Source organism: Gadus macrocephalus, chromosome 5 (genome assembly GCF_031168955.1).
Source record: "Gadus macrocephalus chromosome 5, ASM3116895v1".
NCBI lineage: Eukaryota > Metazoa > Chordata > Actinopteri > Gadiformes > Gadidae > Gadus > Gadus macrocephalus.
In genome coordinates, this window is record NC_082386.1 from 9,914,378 (window position 1) to 9,936,537 (window position 22,160).

Here is a 22,160-nt window from a genome sequence, read left to right on the forward strand (position 1 = left end):
GTCACAGCGTATTGGATTAAAGTATTTTGATTTATATTGGATGTAAAGTCATGGCAATGGATAGATTCGGGTCAGAGTGTTCTCAAAACAAGATCTATTTTGAGAACTAAATAGCTCTGCTCAGAACATCATCGATTGCAGTCATCCAAAGTACCGTACCCTGTAGATTGGCCGCTGAATAATTATTACATTTCCCCGCCCCTTTTCTGTGTGAAAACAAAGTACTGGCCCTTTAAGAGGGGGATCTAAACTGGCTCGGCTCTAGCAAGGGTATTGATACGCGGCTCTATTTTATTTATTGTAAATAAATGGTACAAAGTGTTATTGCAAAGAAATACATAACCGCTAATGCGCAGCACTAACAATCGTTTACGTATAAATGAATCAGAATTTGTGATCCAGTGTCCAGATGGTTTGGTCTTTCTCCGTAATTGCCTCGGTAAGCCTAATTCTACTTTATTTGCGATCGTTTTTATGTATCTAAAGAGGTTTCCAGAGTTTTACCATTATGGTATACTGATACATAACGATATTACCTAACACAAATACACACTTGACCGCATAGTTATGCTATCGTGATGGTAATGTTTTTCGCATTGTGTAGTAGCCATCTTTGCACAGCGAACCTCTGATTGTAGGCTACTTCTGCGGGCTGATGAGAGTCGCTGGTCCTCATTGGACGAAGAGACAATTGAAGAAAGCATCTCGGATTGCATAGCCACTGTGTCCTAGAATAGACAAAGAGGGCTATTGGATGTGATAAGGTTGTCTCATTCAATAGATTCGTCCTTATATGGTCTTCTTCCCACAGATCCAGTTCAGATACCTGAGGCACTAAAGCTCTTGGTTAAAGTTACTTGGAGCGTTGCTTCCTTGCTTTGGCTTGCTCAGTTAAAACGTGATAAACACAACGCCCATTTATTTTTACCTGGGACGCACCGTTTCTCACTATTGCATTACGTTTGAATAGGCTTTAATAGGCCTACATGATCTGTATAGATCTATCCCTAATAACTATTATAATTTTAGCCCTACGTACTCGTCTATATCTTTCCATTGTTTTTTAAATTATCCCTATTATTCATTTCGTAACTTCAATTGTACCCTTTCATAAGTATACGACATTGTTGTGTCACAGATGACCTATTATTTTTTTTTTTTTCCAGTCATCCATCCAGGCTCCTGATCAAGAAGTTTTTCAGGTGGTAGGTGTTCCGGCCTTCTTCAACAATCTGCCCGCCGTTCATTCCACGATTCCGCAAACAAACCAATAACCAGCCAGAACAAATCAGACCAGAATGGAGGACAAACGTAAGCGGAGGAGCCCCCAGGTGTCCCTCCCCCAGCCCCCGCCGCCCCCCATAAACCCCCGCAAGCTCCCCCCGCTGCCGGCCAGCAAAAGTGCCACCTTCTCTCTGGGTCTGCCTCAGCCGCCCTCCCCCAAGAACCGAGGGAAGTACAAGAGGTCCATCGGAGCGCCGGGACCGCCCAGAGAGGTTCTGGCCACGGTCGCAGCGCCCCCCAAAGTCACCCGGTGAGCCATGACAGCGGTTTGTGGTGAAGAGGAGTGCTGTAGCAGGAGGGGGGGGGGGTCCTTCAGGCTCTGTGTGGGCCAAAAGGTCATCTCATCCCCGTATGGCCAATTGGCCATGGGCCAACATCCATAAGCACATCAAACACACATCATCCGGAAATATAAATGTTTGGTTGCATCAATATTATTTTCTCAACGACCCAAGTTACAACAGTTCTCCCCCTTAACCTAGTATTCAACATTTTTAATGAGGCTTTTCGATCTTCAGTTTTGGTATACATTTTTAGTGTATCAATATTTTTATCTTGATACAACCGATTGTCTGAAAACTGATCAACCACGGCTGTGTCTCCCGCCGTCCACCAGGCCCCCAAAGGAGAAGTCGCGGGCCCCCCAGCCGGCAGGGCCCAGCAAGGTGGTCCAGTCGTCCCCCCTGCAGCACTCGTTCCTCACAGACGTGTCGGACGTGCGGGAGATGGAGGGCGGGCTCCTGAACCTCCTCAACGACTTCCACTCAGGCAAACTGCAGGCCTTCGGTAAGCCCGCCTCCCCCCAGCCTGGCCACCAGGGGGCTATCCAGTTACTGGTCTGGTCTCAAGCCATGAAAGGAGAAACCAGTTCCAATAGGCTTGTGGTCACAACAATGAACTGTTCTCCACGGGATCAGCCCCAGATACTCTCACAAATAGTCTTAATGCAATCTGTATGGATGAGGATATTTGACAGGCCAATAAAGGGCAGTCAAAGATGCATATATTCATTATTATAGTGTAGTCTAAATACTGTCAGAATTCTGCATGGTAACACATTGATAGTAAGAAAAGACAACATTAACGCTTTATTAAAATGCAACATTAATCAAAGTACGAGACGATACAAACTCTAATATTGCGATTAAACGGCATTACACACTGCCTCTCTGTTTCATATTTGTTTAAAGTTTGTGCTCCCCTTCCTCAAGCCTCCTCCTCCCCTCTCTCTGCCCCCTGTGTCCAGGCAAGGTGTGCTCCTTTGAGCAGCTGGAGCACGTGCGTGAGATGCAGGAGAAGCTGGCGCGGCTGCACTTCAGCCTCGACAGCCACGTGGAGGAGCTGTCCGAGGACCAGAGGAAGAGCGCCTCGGACAACAACCTGGAGCACCTGCTCTGCAACGTAAGCTCCCCCGCCGCCATCAGAGAGGTCTAGGGACTGCCCGCAGTAGGATCCAAATCAAGACATTTGTAAAATCATTCATAATATTAATATTAACACTTGACTTATTAATATATGTATAAATCATGTATGCCCTTGTCTTTTTCGAATACATATGGATAATAAACGTGCATTATATTAAATAAAAGTTTATAAAATACATTTGATATACTTTATCTATAATATGTATTGATAGTATGAGATTATTGATATTATATTTATATGATGTATATTTATACATGTATATTGTTTTTTTTCTTCTCTCTGACGAGCTGGGGAATGAACATAGATCTTGAATTTATATTTAAGTCCTCATTTAAAGCTATCCTAACCCTAACCACATAGCCACTATAGTTTGGGATATCCTCTGCTGTAAAACCACTGCTAGGGGGCAGTATACTGGCTAATATACAGAGTCACACATACAGCTGTTGAACAAGGAACCCATTCAAGGGCACTAATGACACACACACCCCTCATTTGTTCCCACAGCTGGAAGAACTCAGCACATCAATGTATCCTTTTGTTCGGTCTGACCCATGTAACGGCTCCATACAGGGCTGACCTGGAGCTCCAGGTGCTAAAAATGAAACCACAATTGCTGTGTCTATTCTCTGGATGTCCTGTTTGTTTTGTGTGAGAGCCCTTAACGGTTGTGTGTCCAGACAAAAGCTTCACCTGGCTGAGAACCAAGACCTGCCCAAGTCGTCCGGTCCCTGACCAACTCGGCGTTGACGATGTGCGACCCAACACCTCTGTTCCTGCGGACGCGGTCAAACATCAAACCGGTGCCCCCTTGCTATGACGTTTGATGCCTCAGCAAACAAAGCAAAGCGTCGAAAAGCTAAAGGAAGCAGTATCTTCTATTGAACGGTAGATGATGAAAAATGTATTGCATGTAGCAAGCGTTAGATGAAGTGTAAACCAAAAGCCTATATTCCATTTACAGCACAATACCATTTTAATTTATTTCACTGGTGTGTAAGAAACTTATATTTAAAAGAGATGTGTTTGTTATTTATTTGGTTATAATTTCTTCACATTATAACAGCACCACATCCATGGACCCTTTTCTACAGTATGAGACCCATAGTTAGTGTTGTGAGCGTACCAACTCTGTGTAAAGGGTTTAGTGGGTCATTGTAGTGAGGTAATTTTCGGGTAAAGCATTATTGGAAACACAATTGAATCATAGCAACTGAAAGTAGCAAAAAGGTGTTCGTGTTGTCACAAAACAATATAGGACATATCAGGATTTTTAAGGAATTTGGCCACTACTCTACCCTCCCCAATGAGGTTTTTTAAATATCTTGCTATAAATGTAACAGGTACAGACCAGACGTTGACAAAAAAGTTTATATTTGATGATTTTGTGCAGGATGTGCGAAACAGACATTAATATTAATTTATATTCAATGTGCATTGTTGCAACTGTATTTTTATTAGTTGGTTTTGATATGAATGATGAAAATTGTTTGTAGGCGATCTTTGAAACGCTTCAGGCTTCGTTAGAGCTTTGGTGGCAGAACCCCTTAAAGCACAAGCTATTCCACAACCTGTTACTGCAATGCTGCAAACCAACTACTGTTAAGCCATGACCAATGGGTTACTCACAGGGGGATTCTCCCTGATCCACATCTCCATCCGGACGGAGCCACTGTGCACCACAAGTGGGCATTCATCTGTCATTTTCAGTGTGGCAGCTATCTTGAGAAGTTTCTGTTTGAAATATATTCCACCTTTGTTCTTGGAAAAAGTAATGCACCATAGCCATGTTATATGAGTAATAGGCATTCAAGAAAGACATTGAGTTGATAATGTTTGAACAGAACTGCAAGCAAAATCTTCCTGGCTACTTACACATCTCATGTTATGGTGGTTCAGAGCGCCTGCGAAGCCTACCTCTTCTTGAAGAAACCTGAGCCTGTGTACATGGTGACTAATGGTTACAAAGGCTATCCAGGATGCTGGGATTCTCCATCGTCTCGCTTTTGCATTGCAAAGTCTTTTGTTCCCCATTTAAATATTAACCTCCCCCCAAGTATGGCTTTGTTGTTACGTCTGTGAGCTTATTACGTCACATAAAAGAAAAATAGATTTCGGATGGAATAAGCCTTCGATGATGCATTTTGCACCTGTGCACACAAAAATAAAAGGGAATAAAGCTCAATGTTTAATCGTGTAACTTTTATCCATGTTTTGGTATCTTTTTAAACTTTATTTGTAAAAGTATTGACCATTGGCCTATCTATAGCAGAAAAGGCCATGGAGTGAAGATTTTGATTGTTTAAATTTTGACAGAATTATTTATCAATTAACAAGTACAAATGCACAGCCTAGTCAAAATACGCTGCTGGATACATTTTGATTCACCAATTTAGTCAGCAATCCATAATCAAACAAGTGGATTAATTGAATGGTAATCTCAAACAGCAGAGATTTGAGTGCAAACATGACATCTCGAGCAAAGAGCGATTCTGCAATGGCTCTCTTTATGAACTGCTACCCTGTATAGACACAAATTAAGAAACTCAGTGTTTGTTTTTTTTTTACAGAAAAACACTATTTGTAGATCTATAAGGTTGTCGGTATCCTTTTGTTTGTTCACGAACAAGTTAAATATAAATACAACAGAATAGTGTAACGGTTACTTAAAGACTGGCACTACACTGAAACATAATCACTAATTTGGGTTTTACTCTGTGTAAATAATGTTTTCTCCCCAACACATACACCCAGTAAAATAAGTTTAACTTTGAATCAGGCATCAGTGTACGTATATATATCTATATCTATATATCCTTTAAACAAAAATATAAACATTGATTTGGATTTGACGACATGCAGAATAAGAACACAACCAACTCCGCATATCATAAACATTTCATACCATAGGACTTTGAAAACCAAAACTATACAAGATAAATAATATATACTGCATCATCCTACCACATATGGTTAACAGATTAGGCTAATACTGTGCAATGACACATTGGAACTGTACCAAAAGTTATTTTTCCCTGTATCCCAATCCATCTCTACCTTGTAAGACACATTGAAAAAATCTCCATAATTCACTTTCAACAAATGGAACCACAACAAAATATAGACGTCCCTCACTTATTATCATTTTCTGTGCATTTCCGCCTTACATTCTGCAACGGTGCGTTTTGATTGGTCTACAGTACATAACGTTAGATGCTTTTCATTGATGAAACAAAAAAACGAAATAGCAACAGCAATCCAAGGATCGGATTCGCATCCTTAAAATCCTGTCTTTGATAACGACGACAAGCTACCTGTTAAAGTGCAAAGAGAGCAGGTTGTGGAGGATTCGCGGGACCTGATGAAAACCAGCATGATGCAGGGCCGCCTTGTACGGTCCGTGGCCCGGAGGACATCTCGCTGAGATATAATGGGTCCAGAGTCGAGGAGCTCGTGAGAAGTAAGACACTTTCTCTTTAACAGTATACAAAAAGTGCAGGCACTGATAGAAATGCAGAACATCTCTTTTTTTTCTTCAAGTAAAAGTCGTTCCCGTCTTTTCGTCGTTTGGTTGTGTTTGGAATTGTTTGAATGATTTGTTTTCAGGACATGGTTCTGAGCAGCTCGTTGAGGTCCTTGTGGACGTTGGGGGGCTGGGAGCCAGCGCTCTCGACCAGGCCGGGCCCCATCTGATCGTGGAGGGCTTGGCACAGGCTGGTGGTCGCCCGGCGCACGCTGCCGCCCCGGCCCTGCACGCTGCCGCTGGACGGGCCCAGCAGGTACCACAGCAGGGGCAGCGCCTTCTGCTCCACCAGCTGGGGCCGGCGGGGGTACAGCTCCGTCACCAGCTCTGGGGGTGGGGGGGGGGGGGGGAGGAGATAGAGGAAGAGAAGGAGGAGGAAACCAAGGAACAGGAGACAGGAGGAGACAGAGGAAGAGGCAGAGGAGATGGAGGCGGTAAAGCAGAGAGTGTATCAGATGCCTCTTCATTGGCCACACAATGGTATGCACATGTTCGCTGCTGATCACTAAAAAAAGAAAAAGGCAACATTTGATCCACTAACATACCTGCAACCTTCTGGATCAGGTCAACCTTTGCTTGGCCGCTGAGGAACAGGGCCTTGGTGCAGAAGGGCTGCAGGAGGAGGCTGCTGTCTGGAGAGGGGGAAGGAAAGAACACATGAGGAACGACAAGGACAACGCCGCGGTCAGGCCGGGCCGTGTTCCGGACAGCTCCCCCGTCGGGCCCTCACCGAGGCTCAGCACCAGCTCGCAGAGGGCCCCTGTGGCGGCCGAGTACACGGCGCGGTTCTTTGAGTTGAGGTGGTTGTCCACGATGGCGGGCACCAGGAGGTTGACCACCCCGGACAGGTCGTCCTTCAGCAGGCGCACGATCTTCTGCAGGGCCTCCAGCGCGTACAGGTTGACCTTACTGTTGGACTCCTGCAGGCGGGCTTTGAAGGCGTCAAAGACCTGGGGGAGCGGGGAGAACCGGGGAACAGGTCACCAAATGAACAGGAAAGGGATAAGGGTGTGAAGTAGTGGGCGTTTACGAGCGGTGGGGGTGTTTCACTGACCGGGAACAGGCTGTGGATGACCATGCTGGGATTATGCTGGCAGTCGGCCACCAGCTGGTCGATGCCTTTGATGCGCTCCCTGAAGTCCTTGGACTCCAGCAGAGTGGTGAGCTGCTTGATGTACTCGGTCTTGTCTGCGATGCTGTGCCCCTGAGCTCTGGAGCTGTACTGGCTGTTGGGCTCCCTGTAGGGCATCACACAATGGAATGCAGGAAATAGCATAGATACTTACTACATGTATATATACACAGTATATAGACTGTATGTTCTTGGAAATAAATCAAGGTTGTTCATTTGTTTTGGTTCTTTTTACCCGAAAAAATATAGTTTGTGCCGTTTGAGTTTACAAAGTTTGGGAAAATAATATGCATAAATAAATATGGGAGAGGCCTTCTAAACAAAACCCATCATGTGGGTTCTAGAACGAAACCCCGAGAGAGGAGCTGACCTAATGGCACAAGTGAGTTTACTTTGACCAACATATTTCAGAGGTGGCTGTCATGTGTCTGGGAGGAGTCTCACCTGGGGGGGATGGTGGTGGTGGTGGTGGGGGTGGTCTGTTTGAGGGGCTCCCTGTTGAGCGATGAGGCCCTGATGGTGCCACTGCCGGGAAGCGAGCGTCTGCCCCGAGCGGAGGGCGGGTCCTGGGGCATCTCGCCCAGACCCTGACACAACAACAACAACAACAACAACAAAAACAACGTTCACACGACGCGTCGCCAAGCGGTACGTTGGGGCGAGGGGGCGGGGCCTTCCGCACCTTGGTCTTGAGGACGCTGACTGAGTCGCGGACGGCGGCCAGGTCTTTGGCGGGGATGTACTTCTCCAGGATGGTGTCAAAGTCCCGGTGGGAGGACAGGAAGAGCAGCATCCGGCGGCCGTAGTACCTGAAGGGGGAGGAGTGGGAGCAGCACGTCAGCGAGCCGTTGGACAGGACTTCACCCAACACGGGGGGGGGGCATCGGGGGGCTCTACGTGCCTCGGCTCCTGGGAGGAGTCCTGGGCCAGCTTGACCACGGCCGGGAGGATTCTGTCCGTCACGTCCTTCCCCCCGGACAGCAGGCGGGCCACGCCCACCCGCTCCAGCAGGTCGGCCAGGTGCTGGGCGCCGCACTTCCTCACCACGGCGTTCAGGTGGCTGTAGACACACACACACAAACACACACAAACACACACACACACACACACACACACACACACACACACACACACAGGCTCAACATGAAGGACGCACACAAAGATACATCAACGACAAAATGCACAACCGATGTATCCTACCCACCAGCCCTGGTTAAATGTTGTTCTGTTTGTATGTTTGTCTGTGTGCAGTCATGGGTGGAGAAGCTGTTCTTGTCTTAATGCTCGAGGCACAGATTTTGAAACGTAACCTGTACCTTTAATGAATGTTTGAACTATCCATGCCCATACAAAGCGGTAGAAATGAGCTTTGGCTATTCACATTCAAAAACACATCGGACACTGCTTTTACAACTGCCGCCGATTCTTTGACTTAACAAATGGATTGTACAAAAAAATGTCACCCAAGCAGATGCGCACTGGTGGTAAAAAAACCAGCAAACGCAACAAGGCGCAATACAGCGTGTGCGTGCCTGCTTTGCGTGCGCGCATGTGTGCGTGCATCGCCCTGACCTCAAGCCCCCGACCAGGAGAGCGTTGATGCAGCGTGCCGGCGTGCAGTGGCGCGCCATGTGGCCCAGCGCCGCGTCCACGTCCTGCCGGATGAAGGCGTTGCTCTCGGCCGCCTTGTGCAGCAGCGCCCGGGCCGTGGCCTCCACCTCCTGGTCCATGGCCCGCTGCAGGTGGCAGTACAGGTCGCCCAGCGTGCACACCGCCACGCGGGACACGCCCGAACGCAGGTTCCTCACCTGAGAACCGCACACAGACACGGACACGGTCGAGGGATCCTTTTCAGTTCGGTAAACGTGGTGGACTTCAACCCGCTCTCGCTCTGTGAAGGGCTTTGAGTGGATTGAAAGGCGCTATATGAATGCAACGCAGGCGTTACGTTATAGTACGCTTCACACTCCTTTCAAGGCAGATTTTTGACAAACTTTGTTAATGTCGAATCAACCACTTGTTCTAGGATGGAGAATTGTTTGGGATGGTTTTAAACACAGCATGGTATATAGACTAGGCTGTAGACTGGATTGAGTTTGTTTTTGCACTTGCAGAGACGGACTGGACACACCCCAGACGGACTGGCCCCCCGCCCACTTCCACGCCCATCCACAATGACCGATGCTTGGCTCCAGGTTAAGCGGTAGAGAGAGAGAGAGTGCGAGAGAGAGCGAGAGAGAGCACCATTGAGCAGGCCCATAGAGGGGGAGCTACCTCTTGAACGAGGGCGAGGCAGACGTCGTGGAGCCGGGTCTGCAGCGTGTCCATGTGGTACTGGGCCAGACTGCGCAGCATCATCAGCCCTTCGATCTTCTTCTCCCTGCGTTCAACCACAGCAGATCAGTCAAACGAAAGTTCAGACTGCTTGGACAAATTCTGTGTGTGTGTGAGGCTGAGAGTGTGTGTCTGTGTGTTGACACATTCTGTGTGTGAGTGTGTGTCTCACCAGTCATCTGAGCTGATGAGTCTGAAGCTGTGTGTCATCGCCAGCTCAGGTTTGGAAAAGGGGCGGAGCTCAGGGGGCTCTGTGAGGTCTCGCTTGTGGCTGCTGAGGGTGCCCTGGGCCGGCTCATCTGCGCACACACACACACACACACACACACACACACACACACACACACACACACACACACACACACACACACACACACACACACACACACACACACACACACACCTCTTGTCAACATGGAGACGGGCAGCGTGTGTTTAGGTGGCGGCAGGGCTGTCAAAACAGAGCTGTCAGGTGTGTGCTCAGCCATGCAGTGCACCCTGGTCTAATCAGGCCTAAGTGGAAGATGGAACACGGCACTGCTTCAGCCATACATAATGCAGTGGGATGGTCGACGGACTGCGAGTGGACAAAGCCCAAACGCGCACAATGGAAAAAAGGGAACAGATTTGCCAAGTAGAAAGATTGCTTGGCTTCAGGATGAAATCATTCTTTATTATTCCCAGCATTGATTCCAGTGCGAAGCCCTTTGAGGAATTTCACTCGAGAAACATCACCTTCATTCCCGAGTACTGTTTGTGTTTCAACATCCTGTTGTACAATATATTATGAGGACGTTCTAGGTTTCTACTTTCACAATCTCGTAACTCTGCGCTCTCCTTTGTGTATCTCGTCCGTCTCAGGCAGCCGACAGCATTTCAAGACACAAAGCTTAAATATGTCCGGCCCCGGTCGACCCCCCTGTTCCCTCCCCTCATTGACCCTGCACTGCCCCTACTGGCCGCCCTCGGTACTGACCTGAGCTGTGGGAGGGCGGGGGCCGGGTCCTGGTCAGGCTGGGGGCCCTCCTGAGGCGGGCCGAGGTTTTAGGGTTGCTGGGGGCTACCGTCGGGGGGCTGGGCTGGTGAGGGGGGGTGAAGCACTTGAGGGGGCTCTGGGACCCCAGGGGACTGGCGGGGCTGACCCGGGCCCCCTTGGCGAGGGACCCGGCCGGGGTGGAGGTCAAGGTGTTGCCGTTCAGCTGTAGGTCTGACCCAGAGGGAAGAGGGAACGCCATGAGCGCATCTCAGGACAATGAGGGACATCAAACTACCAGGATGAATAGTTGAACGGCAATCCCATTCTTTCACCAAAGTTAAAACAGGGTTCTGATATTTAAGACGTTTAATTCATTTTCTATTATATTGGAAAAAAACTAAAATATGAATGGCTCCTGTTTTGGATAATAACACTTAACAGTATTTTCTTCTAAATAGTAGTCAATAGTTTACACACCCAGAGTGCATCAGTTGCATGTGTTGCACGTGGATTAAACACCGTCAGACGGTTTGTACCAGTGAGCAACAGACTAGGCCGAACCCACCGATAATGTAAACAAAACTGTCTCTTCCACTAACATCACATAACAGATGGGTTACGTCGATTAACAAAGCCATCCCCGTCTGCATGACTTTATGATAAGTCATGACTATGTGTTAGCACTAAATGTTTATGCAGGCTCAATCATTTAAAAAGAGAACATTATGTTACATTGAATTTATTGATTGGTGTAAGAGATGCCGTTCTAACCTCTGCTATCGAACAGCATCTCCTCCAGCTTGGGCTCATCGGCCAGGCTCTGGTTGGGGACGTGACGGCCCCCATTCTGCTGTCGCTTCCCAGAGAGCCCGGCCTCTTCCCCTGCCTGGTGGGGGGGCTGGCCCCGGAGCTTCTCCCGGTGGACCCTGCCGTTCCTCAGACGCTCCTGCACAGGGGTTGATGAGACGTGTCAATATCGAGGGAAATAATTAGAGTCACGGGCGCTCTGCGCAAGATAGAGGAATAAGAATTTAAATACAAAATCAAAAAACATTCAATGAGGCAGGCAATAGAACATAAAAATACGTAATATATGCATAGATAAATATTTGTCACTAAATTGATCGATCAACGATGCAACAACCGATCAGATACTGGGACCAATGTACCAGTCTACAACCAATAGCAAAAGCGCCCGCCCAGTACGGTTCATCACGTTTGGGAGATTGCGGTTATGTTTGCAGGACGAACCGTGCTGTCCACCGCGGTGACCCTGGGGTCAGAGTTCGGCGTGCCGGTCAGGGATTGGCCCACGACGCCCTGCGCTGGGAGGTCCCCGTTGGGCCTGGTCAGACAGTCCCCCAGCTCGGACGGGGACGTGGCCCCGATGGGGCGACCGCAGATCACACCCGAGCCAAACACACCTGAAAGGGGTGAGGAAGGGTAAGTCATAAGGGGTGAGGAAGGGTAAGTCATAAGGGGTGAGGAAGGGTAAGTCATAAGGGGTGAGGAAGGGTAAGTCATAAGGGGTGAGGAAGGGTAAGTCATAAGGGGTGAGGAAGGGTAAGTCATAAGGGGTGAGGAAGGGTAAGTCATAAGGGGTGAGGAAGGGTAAGTCATAAGGGGTGAGGAAGGGTAAGTCATAAGGGGTGCGGGGGGGGGGGGGGGGGGATGTTTGTGTAGAAAGGCAGCGGGGAGTAGAAAGCTAATTACTAGTTGCTGTTATTTCTTCATTCCTGTAGCGGCTGTTTGTTTGCACAACACAAGCGCATTATCCCTGGAACCAACCATGGGCTCACATTTCTCCTCCGCCTTTTCCCCGCTCTATCTATTTATAGCGGCGGGCCGTAAGTGGGCTGCCTCAGTCAGTGTGTTGTCATAACAGCCCACTGAGGAGGGCCCCGGGCCCCGCAGTGAGGCAGGGCTAACGGGGGCCTCGGGGGCAGAGTGTGCGGGGGGGACCGGGCGGGCGCACTGACCTCTCCCCACCACGCCCTCAGGGACGACAGAGGCCGGAGAGCTCCTGCTGCTGCTGTAGCTCTGAGAGCCTGGGAAAACAGAGGGATTCAGGGATCGCTGATTGGTTCAAGCAGTTAAGTATGCTTCATCGGGGAGATGGTGAACACTGTAACATGAGTCATAACATCATTGCCAACAGGAAATTGAATATAGCGGCGCAGGATGTATTCATAATAGATAATGGATGCTATTCGGTGGATACTTTTAAACATGCATCATAGATAATAAATAATGGATGCGATTTGCAGGATGCTTTTAAACGTGTACCGTAGGAATCAATTAACGACAGAAAATGTGTCTGTTTGTTTCGGAAATCCTTGGCTGACCTTTTGCTGGCCTCATTGCTCTGATTGGTTCCCGAAAGCTCGTTCTGACCAACGGGGAAGAGGCCTCTGTTGTGCGGTCGCCATCTTCATGCTCCATTGGTCCGTTAGAGTAGCTGAGCCTCTGGCCGATCACGCCCACTTCAGGGGAGGTTTTGTCTCTCTGGGACACGCCTGGAAAGGAAAGAAAGATACTTTTTTTTTTTAAAAAGGAAAGGAAGTGAGATGCACCACAGGGCACGGCGGCGGCGGCGGCGGCGGCGGCACCATGATCCTCTCTGGCTGTACCTTGAAGGCAGCTGAAATCCATAGACACCGAAGACCTCAGCCGGGGCGAGGCCACCCTGGCAGCGCGGGGCATGGAAGGGCCAGAGTGCCTGGGGCTGTTGGGAAGCATGACAAGTGAGAGGAGGGTTGGGAGAAGACCTCTCTCGACCTCACATGGGCTAGGATAGGGTAACCCAGACACACACACACACACACACACACACACACACACACACACACACACACACACACACACACACACACACACACACACACACACACACACACACACACACACACACACACACACACACACACACTATAGATTGTTAATATATTTATATTTTTAACCCCACCCACAGGAGAATGCAGTGACTGTTTTCACCGACTTTGCCTCAGAACCTTCCATTAAAACCCAGACGGTGAGGGTGAGGCCCCCCCAGCGCCCTGGAGGCCGTGGGGTCTGTACCTCAGGTCGGTGCCGTTGTGCCCCATGGAGTGGGGTGGCGAGCACAGACTGGAGAGCCCGCTCTCGCTGCCCGGGCTGATGACCGCGGGGGAGTCGCGGGACGGGGAGTCCAGGCCCAGCTCCAGCCTCACGGCCGAATCCGGGCTGTCCAGGTCCTGCTCCGAGCCGCTGAGGCTAACCTTGGCCCGCTTCTTGGCGGCGCTGTTGCGCAACGAGCGCAGGGAGTTCAGCATCTGTGGACGGAAGAGACACAGGGCGGGGGATGAGTGTCTGTGGCGTGGGACGGAGAACAGCTGCTCCACACTCGGTCTCAGCTCTGGTGGGGCGTGGATTATTTTGGCCAACATAACGAGGCTCAAGGAATGTGGATCTTCTCACGTTTTGAACATCAATAAATGATAACAAATGGATAATAAACGGAAAAGGTTGTTGGGTTTGTGTGCTTTAGTCCAATAGAATGTCACTCTTAATCTTAAAATAAGCCTAAAAATCTGCTTTTTCCAATTGCAACCGTGTCAGATAACCGACATACATTGGTATGGTTGCGTTCAACCAGGCATGCGTGCGAGAGGAACGTATTCCCTTCACAGCAACACAATCACAGGGAAAGCGTCTGACCTCCTCCATGTCCAGGGACTCGTCGTCCTGCGGCCCCCGCGCCGAGCCCAGACCCCCCAGCTCCAGATCCAGGTCCCTCTCTGCCGGCCGGCCCCGCGGGCTGCCTGGGGCCTGGGACCTCTGGCCGTTATAGGACTGCGAGCGCTCCATCCCAGGGAGGACCGCCTTCACGCCGCCGAGCGCCCGGCGGTAGGAGGAGGCGGCGGCGGCGGCGGCGTTCAAGGACGATGCAGAGGAGCTGACCGGGCAGGCCCTCAGAGGCCTGGGGGAGCACCTGCTGGACGTCTGGTCTGCTGGAGAGGGTGGGGAGGACACAGTGGGGAGTCAAGTGGGAACGGCTTACGGTCCTTGGGCCGTGTAGAGGGATGAGGAGCCACACTCACCCTTCCCCTTGCCTGCGGTGTCCCTCCAGGGGCCCGGCTCCGGATGCAGGGGGCTGCCCTCCCTCTTGTTGGGCCAGGTGTTGGACATGGAGAGGGAGGGGTCCGCCCGCCGCCGGGCCAGCGTGGGGGTGAGCAGGCCGCCGGGAAGCGCCGCCAGCGGGTAGGAGGGCAGCAGGAAGGAGCCGGGCGTGTTGGGGTTGGCGGGGAGGGAGAAGGTGCGCTCCACGCCGGGGTTCCCCGAGAAGACGCACGCCTTGGGCGTGGCTGTCGGCGACAACACACAGGTCAGTCCGGCACCGTCGGGTTCATCGCGGCTATCGGTTTGCCCAACACTGAGGGATGTCTCACCACTGTGCGTCTCGCTGAAGCTGATGGACTTGAAGGTCTCGGGGTCTAAGTCCAGGCTCCCGCTCCGACGGAGGCGAGCGGGGGACTCCCTCCTGCGGCCCGAATGGCGCTTGTCCGCTACCTCTGAAGCTACATGGGAAGCACACTACCGGAGTCAGTGTATGTAGCCGGGCTTAGGGTACCGAAGCCATACGTTGAGATTGCATTGAGATGTGACCTGTATGACGAGCACACGGTCATGTAGAACCCATGACGCCTTTGAAATGTGGCCGAAATGGATGGAACCCGTCGACTATTTACATGAAGGCCTTAGGACAAGGTGGAAGGATGCACAGGGGTCAGATAGTACATTTTTTATGTAAAAGATAAGACAAATTCTTCATGCTCTGTGACCAAAACTAGCCAAATCCATTCTTGTTTGTTGGCTTCAGTGAACATTGTACACTTGAGGGTTGTCTAGCTTGGCAATTGCGGTTTTGCAAGACTAGCAGGTGCATTAAGAAAAACTCCATCCACTAAAATCCTCCACTGATTTTAAAGTGACCATTAACTATTAAATAACTAACAACACAAAAATGGTATGGTGCAGTTGATTTACTCTTTATCTATTTTTAAGGATTACCACCATAACTTTTAGAAGTGAAATCAGATGGATTGTAGCCGAAGACCAATTTTGGCAAAACTCATAGCCATTAGGGCTGTGAAACCCTATTGACCCGCGCAAGCTTTTGCCTTCATCGAACAGCAATGATTTTATGTACGATAACAACAAAGTGAAAAAAACAACAACATGAATCATAAGACAACTTCAAGGTGGCCTCCACCATGAAGATTGGTCTAGGATTCCACTATCAACCATAATTCCACCGTTCTAGGCTCTACTTCTAGGAGGCATAGATCCTAGTCTCTTCCCGTAGGAAACTGCATTTTTGGATAGCGGAGCATAACATCAGGGTTGGATCCTTCAGTCAGCTCATTTCTGATTAAGAAATGCTGATTTGTCGACACAGAATTGAAAACAAGAGATGGAACAGGTAGATTAGCTTGAATGGCGGTGTGCAGAAGCGGCCGCTGTAGAAACAGAGTAGTTCAACAACAGCACACCTTTTCATACCTTCTTTTGGCTTAACAGACCCGGGGTGACGGCGCACTTTTGCGCAGGTGCATGTTTAAGCACTAATCCAGCCCCTCCTATCCACCATCAACCAGTGGGCAAGAGGTGTGTCACCACTGCACCGCGACCTAGCAACACGCCATGTCAGAGCTTTTTGTGACGTGCAAAGCAGAGGCTTCTTTCATCAGCTCGGTAATCCAACTCAAAGCTGCTCTAATTTGGAGTTGGGCTTGACTTTGAACGCAACTCTAGTCAACTCGTGAGAATCTCGGGACAAGAGCCGATACAAGGTGCGTGTGTGTGTGTTTTGGTGGTGGTGCGGGAGTGTGGTTGGAGAGAGACACTTACCAAAACTAGGGACGTAGGTTTCTGGACTTAACCTCCTGGAGATGGACAGGTATTCTTCACTGGCAATCTAACATGGCGTACAATGTAACACAGGGAAAATCATTGCAGTAATTCACATGGTGAAATTGCAATTTTCGAGTTGATCAAATAAACATAGATGTAATTAATGCAATTGGTATCGGTAAAGACGCCCTGCGGCTTTCTCCATCCACAGCACAAAAAGAGCAAAGGAGGGAATTCAGATCAGCGCAAAGCAAGAAACACAAGAGGCCTTCAGTTGCACCCCATCTAATATAAAGACATTTATCAATGTGTACATTTATATTATTACCATGCACATACCACTGGTGAGGATGGAGTCAGGGCAACCTGACTCCATCCATCCATCCATCCATCCATCCATCCTCACACACACACACACACACACACACACACACACACACACTTGGAATAGAGTTCAGGAGCTATGTTTTCACAGCCCCAGTGCTGCGATATCACCAATTATGTTTCCCGTCCCCCTCTGACAAGTGAGCTGGAGTCTAAAGGTGTTGCTTGGAGACACGCATAATGCAGTTAACACTGGGTTTTGCAGCAGAAGACGCTCAAGTTGTTGACGGTCCACAGAGTAATAGGTATTTTGATTATAGTGAACACAACATAATTGGCAGAGGAAAAACAATAGGCTTTGAACTGTATGGGGTTAACAATGATCCTGGCTAGTCCAATTTTAAAACAGTTAAAAGTGTTTATGCAACCTGTCAGTTATTTAATTTGTACATTACGAAACTCTCCTTGGGTGCAATAACGAATAGTACCGTTACCCCTCTGGTTAGATTTGTGTTATTCACCTCAGAGGTTAACTGCACTTCAATGAGAAAGGGACTTACAATCTAGGTAGATTCCCACCATATGCATCATGTAAATGGGCATCTTATTGTGAAGGGAACGAGGGAGGAACTAAATGAGGACTGAATCCCAGTGATTGCTCTGACACAACAGAGCTATATTAAGAAGAAATCAACACCAACCCCATCTCCCCATCGGCCTGCCGCTCTCTGTAGACTCACCTCAATGAGAGGTGTAACACGAACCAATCTAAATCTGGGAAAACATCCTTTCAACGCCATCTCAAGTTCTTTCTAGGCCGTCTAGATTCATAATACGTATTGTAATTTGTCTCTAGTAAATAATCAGCACAAACACTGCTAGTTTCGGCAGAAAATTGTTAATAGGAATTGATTGAATAATACAAAATTGGACCAAAAATATCAGAAACGTCAAATTGATTGAAGTTGACGTGATTACAGCTGCCATATGCTGGACTCAAAAGAACGAGGACACGTTTCTCAAATAAAGATAAATCATGTCCCTCTGTTCCTAAGCAATAACCACTCTTGCAGCTCTGAGTGATTGCAGAAGGAGACCCGCCAATCAATCCAATCACAGGGCTCTTGAGAGGCTAGGATATTAAGGTGCCTTTGTTGCTCCGAAAACCAAGAAGCCAATGAATTCACTGTTGCACTGTTGTTTCGTGCTAGTTCACCCACACACTTTCATATGCAATCCTCGAAAACAGCAAAGAATGTAAAGCCTTCTAGACACAATGTGCAGATCGTATTATCGTAGTGTTACACAGGAGATGCTGTCTAAGGAAGCATTATGTTACATAGCTAAACTGCAACAATACCCTTCTGACCTTGCACTGAAAGCAGCAGCGCAATACAAAATCTGCCTGGATGCTTCAATTGATACGGTGCTTAACCAGAGAGCCTTAGTGGAGAGCGTTAGTGTTTGCCCACACCTTCTCAGAGGACTTTCCATTGGGGAGACTGCACGGCTGATCGTTCTCACAGGACGCCAGGCTGGACATCTCCCACGGCAGCTTGCTCTTGCCTTTGCCCGCGCTGGCGATCCTCCTCTGGAGGGGCAGGTCGTCGGTGAGGGAGCCCAGGCTGCCGTAGCCAAACAGCCGGTCCGCGTCGGGCTCGCTCCTGTAGCTCCTGGCGCTGCCCGCCCGTCCTCCGTGGAGCACCCACTCCAGGTCGGCCGCCAGGCTGAACTGCGGGGAGCAGCGTTGCCCCGGCTTGGGCACGACCAGGGCGTACTCCACCATCCACTCAGAGGAGAGGCGGGGGAGGATGTGCCTCGCTCGTCTGGCCTGCACAGCCGCCATCAGCCCCTCGACGTCCTCGTTGAGCTCCACCGTGTCCACAGCTTTGGTCAGGGGCTGCTTCTTGCCCGTCTCCAGGCAATGGTCAAACACGGCAAACAGCTCGAGGGTCGCTTGGCGGACCTTCCGCTTGCCGTCGGCCAGACACGGCGCGACTTCGGAACAGAGCTTAGGGATGTTGAACTCCCTCCTGGGATGGGTGAGCATGGCTGCGGTGATGATGTTGAGCACATCTTCTCGCACCCTGGAGTTCTTATGGCTCAGGCTTCCAACTAGGACGTCGAGCACTCTCTGGGGTCCTGCAGTTCCTATCAACTGGCGGAACAAGTTCATGTACTCGGTTCTGGTGACGGTGCGGGTGTCCCCTAGAGCCTTCACAGCCACGAGAGCTATCTGTCTGAAATATTGGTCCACATTGGAATCTAACTTATGAATGAGCACGTTAATGACTTGTAAGGTGCCATGCAAAACTTTAAAATTACTGTCGTCCAGAAGACGACAAAGGAATCGTATGAACTCCTCAATACTGTCCGATGGAACCGTCCTCAAATCAAGCTCTGTAAGAATGTGCTTAAGTTCTTCCACTCCATTGGTTCGGCTTTGGTAGTTATTTAGATCCAGAAGCTGCTCGTGTAACTCCTGGGAGATCAATCCAAGTATCATAATTGATGATCTTGTAGATGTGGTTAGATTTAAGAATTTAACTCGGCTGAAACCCCATCAGCAGAACAACATTCCTCTTGTTGTGTTTCCATTGCGTGTTACTCCTGGGAGATCAATCCAAGTATCATAATTGATGATCTTGTAGATTTGGTTAGATTTAAGAATTTAACTCGGCTGAAACCCAATCAGCAGAACAACATTCCTCTTGTTGTGTTTCCATTGCTTGTTCACAAAGTGTTCGATGACAACGACAGATGGCTGTGCTGTAAATACAAAATACAGGCCATTAGGATGACACACGAGAACGAACAGACTAGAGTTATGTCGCAAGTATTTGACGACAATGACATTTCATTTGATGTTTCTGGACTAAATAAAAATCCTCATCCTAGAGGCAAAGGGGGATACACGCCCAGGATCCGGATCACACAACCACTTGTGGCTGTCCGCATCACTCTTATCTGTGTAACCGTTACGTGTTTCACATTTAAAGGGGCGTTCAGCTTCGCCTCAGCATAGGATCGATGTTGACATAGCCTGGCTTTAAAGTGCAGAGATGTTTACTCAAAACCTAAGCCCACCAAACGGATATATTAGTGCAAGTTACCGTTACATCCTTCAACAGGACGATGGTCCGATAGTTTAGATCATGCATTATCATCGTACACGGCATAAACATTGTGAGGCATTGTGCTTGGCCATCGCAAAGCTATCCAATGTGGGTCGTGCGTTTTAGGTGGTATCGTATAGTTGATAAGGCTACGCTAGCAAAGTTTAAAAAACAACACCATATTAGACCCCGTTTTCCCTACTAAGTACTCACTCGGCGACGTTCACAGGCAGAAAACAATGCGGTCCGATTGTCCTCGGCCTGGCCAGACCTTTAAATGTATCAAATCAATTTATTTACATCCGTATGTTCTTGGGTTATTGGGTTGGAAGCTCCCGAGGCGTTCAAACAAGCCCACACATCCATGGAGCAAAATGGCGAACACAAGTCGCAAACCTAGCGCTTCCATGGTGACAAGAGCTCGGCTCTGGAGCGGCGAGAAGACCCGAGCGCAGTCACGTGTGCAAGGCGTCGAAAAAACAACAAAAAAAAACTTCAAATCACTTCAAAATAACATATGACGAAAAGACTGACCAATCGAGACAATAATAAAAAAGAAAAAAATCGTATCATATAAATCATTTGCCTTTCTTATTTTTATTTTTTTTACCGTCAGCGATTTACAGTGTATATCACGATTTACATTGTACACACCCAACAGGGACTTCATAACGACTCCGGATGGGTCTACTTTGCAGGGCCTTGCTGTGTGCCGCTCCTCACAGGCTTCCGTCGCAGCTGCACCAGGCGCGGCGCGGGGACTTCTGCAGGCAACCTGAGAAGGATGGATTGATCACTTAAATTGAATCAACATAGGCCTATCAAACGTAGCACTTATACAATACATATTTTAATTATTTTTTGTATCATATATTCTATATCAACATTATTTTCAACATGTAGAGCTAATTTCCTCTAAAGCTCCTACAAAACTCTCTAACCTTCCATTAATCTAAGGGAAGCTATGGTTCGCTGTGGTAAGCGATCGAGGTCATTGGCAGCAGTCAACGACCACTTGACTTTTGCGGGTGCTGGTAAACGTTTCCATGGTAACAGCAGTTCCACCAATCAAAGACGTCGTGTTACGCTTTAGGATTATGGGTAGTGTAGTTGTTTCAATAACATTGCAAATAAAAAAAGTCTTTCTAAAAACTAGAAGTGCATGGCTTCTACTGAAGCATATACCATGGTTTCAAAATATAAAGGAGAAAGGACAAAGGAGAAATAATGAAACGGAAATACCCTGGAGTGTAACACTTTATAATAAGGTGCCATAATAGATAGCAAACTAGTAATTAGCTAACCTTTTGTTAATATTTGTTAATTGTTACTAAAATATCTATTTGGCACAAGTTAATAGTTTTTTCATCATTAATTAAATATTAGTGGTTTGTATAACCCTAACCCCACCCTAACACACAGCCCTAACCCTAACCATAACACACGGCCCTAACACTATCCAATGACACTGTGGTCAGTGAAAAAAAACTATTAACTTGTGCCAAATAGATATTTTAGTAATAATTAACAAATATTAACAAATTGTTAGGTAATGACTAGTTTTCTATTCATTATGGCACCTTATTACAAAGTGTTACCCAATGGGGAGAGAATGCGGCAAAATATTAGAAAATAACAGATAGGCTATATTCAGATTCCGATCATTGAATAAAGACGCTGCAGATGAAATGCTTGGAGTAAAAGAAGGGAGCTTGGAATTTAGAATTAGTTGCCAATATGTGTAAAGTGGAATGATAACATCACATTTCAAATAAAAGCTTTCCCCAATTTGTATCTCTAGATGGCCAGCTTTGCCCAGAGCGATAGATATCTCTCTCTATGGCTCTGGCTTGGCCATCGCGCTATAACAAATACATGGGATAGGCAATGAAGAAGCTAACCATCAGTTCAGTATGATTCATCAGTACAAATGTTGTATGGTCGTAGCATGCATTTAGCCACAGAATATTTTTATTTTTGAATTTAAAGAACTGAGTCAGCCCAGAAATGCTGATGAGGCAGGGCTAGGAGGAAGCAGAGAGAACACAGCCACGGGTGTGCACACAGCCTAATGTTATGAGTGCAGCAAAGGATAGGATGCAGTTTCTAGTTGCATTTTATATTAATGCAGGAAATTAATCAATTTATAAATAC

General features: G+C 48.1%; 2 protein-coding genes across 4 annotated transcripts; one reads left to right on the forward strand and one right to left on the reverse strand.

Moving 5' to 3' along the window:
* The first annotated feature begins 27 nt into the window (after positions 1-27).
* Positions 28-4,894, forward strand: ccdc28b (coiled-coil domain containing 28B). Of its 2 annotated transcripts, none has more exons than XM_060052138.1 (6): positions 28-439; positions 1,167-1,534; positions 1,901-2,070; positions 2,531-2,685; positions 3,217-3,239; positions 3,390-4,894. In XM_060052138.1, exons 2-6 carry the CDS (start codon positions 1,299-1,301, stop codon positions 3,442-3,444), a joined length of 639 nt encoding a protein of 212 aa, XP_059908121.1. In that variant the 5' UTR covers positions 28-439; positions 1,167-1,298; the 3' UTR covers positions 3,445-4,894. The 2 variants fall into 2 exon arrangements, with proteins under 2 accessions (XP_059908121.1, XP_059908122.1); XM_060052139.1 differs by having other exon boundaries at positions 1,195-1,534.
* Positions 4,895-5,186: 292 nt separating this feature from the next.
* LOC132457773 (TOG array regulator of axonemal microtubules protein 1-like) lies at positions 5,187-20,443 on the reverse strand. 2 transcript variants are annotated; one of them, XM_060052116.1, is made up of 23 exons: positions 20,220-20,443; positions 18,365-19,659; positions 16,564-16,630; positions 15,102-15,230; positions 14,754-15,017; positions 14,371-14,660; positions 13,753-13,985; positions 13,305-13,399; positions 13,020-13,190; positions 12,654-12,722; positions 11,926-12,098; positions 11,446-11,620; positions 10,675-10,905; positions 9,871-9,997; positions 9,639-9,744; positions 8,937-9,172; positions 8,266-8,424; positions 8,047-8,173; positions 7,809-7,951; positions 7,287-7,470; positions 6,963-7,182; positions 6,778-6,864; positions 5,187-6,559 (listed from the first exon to the last, which is right to left on the reverse strand). In XM_060052116.1, the coding sequence occupies exons 2-23, from the start codon at positions 19,394-19,396 to the stop codon at positions 6,312-6,314; spliced, it is 4,566 nt and encodes a 1,521-aa protein (XP_059908099.1). In that variant the 5' UTR covers positions 19,397-19,659; positions 20,220-20,443; the 3' UTR covers positions 5,187-6,311. The 2 variants fall into 2 exon arrangements, with proteins under 2 accessions (XP_059908099.1, XP_059908098.1); XM_060052115.1 differs by having other exon boundaries at positions 14,371-14,663.
* Between the last annotated feature and the right edge of the window lie 1,717 nt (positions 20,444-22,160).

What these genes read in the sequence shown, in the direction of transcription:
- ccdc28b (XM_060052138.1), top strand. Translation starts at nt 1,299, where the DNA reads ATGGAGGACAAACGTAAGCGGAGGAGCCCCCAGGTGTCCCTCCCCCAG. An exon ending in GCGCCCCCCAAAGTCACCCG is followed by an intron (nt 1,535 to 1,900) that starts GTGAGCCATGAC and finishes GCCGTCCACCAG; the next exon opens with GCCCCCAAAGGAGAAGTCGC. An exon ending in TGGAGCACCTGCTCTGCAAC is followed by an intron (nt 2,686 to 3,216) that starts GTAAGCTCCCCC and finishes TTGTTCCCACAG; the next exon opens with CTGGAAGAACTCAGCACATC.
- LOC132457773 (XM_060052115.1), bottom strand. Translation starts at nt 19,396, where the DNA reads ATGATACTTGGATTGATCTCCCAGGAGTTACACGAGCAGCTTCTGGAT. An exon ending in TGAGGGCGTGGTGGGGAGAG is followed by an intron (nt 12,099 to 12,653) that starts GTCAGTGCGCCC and finishes CACCCCTTTCAG; the next exon opens with GTGTGTTTGGCTCGGGTGTG. An exon ending in TCAGCGTCCTCAAGACCAAG is followed by an intron (nt 7,952 to 8,046) that starts GTGCGGAAGGCC and finishes TTGTTGTGTCAG; the next exon opens with GGTCTGGGCGAGATGCCCCA.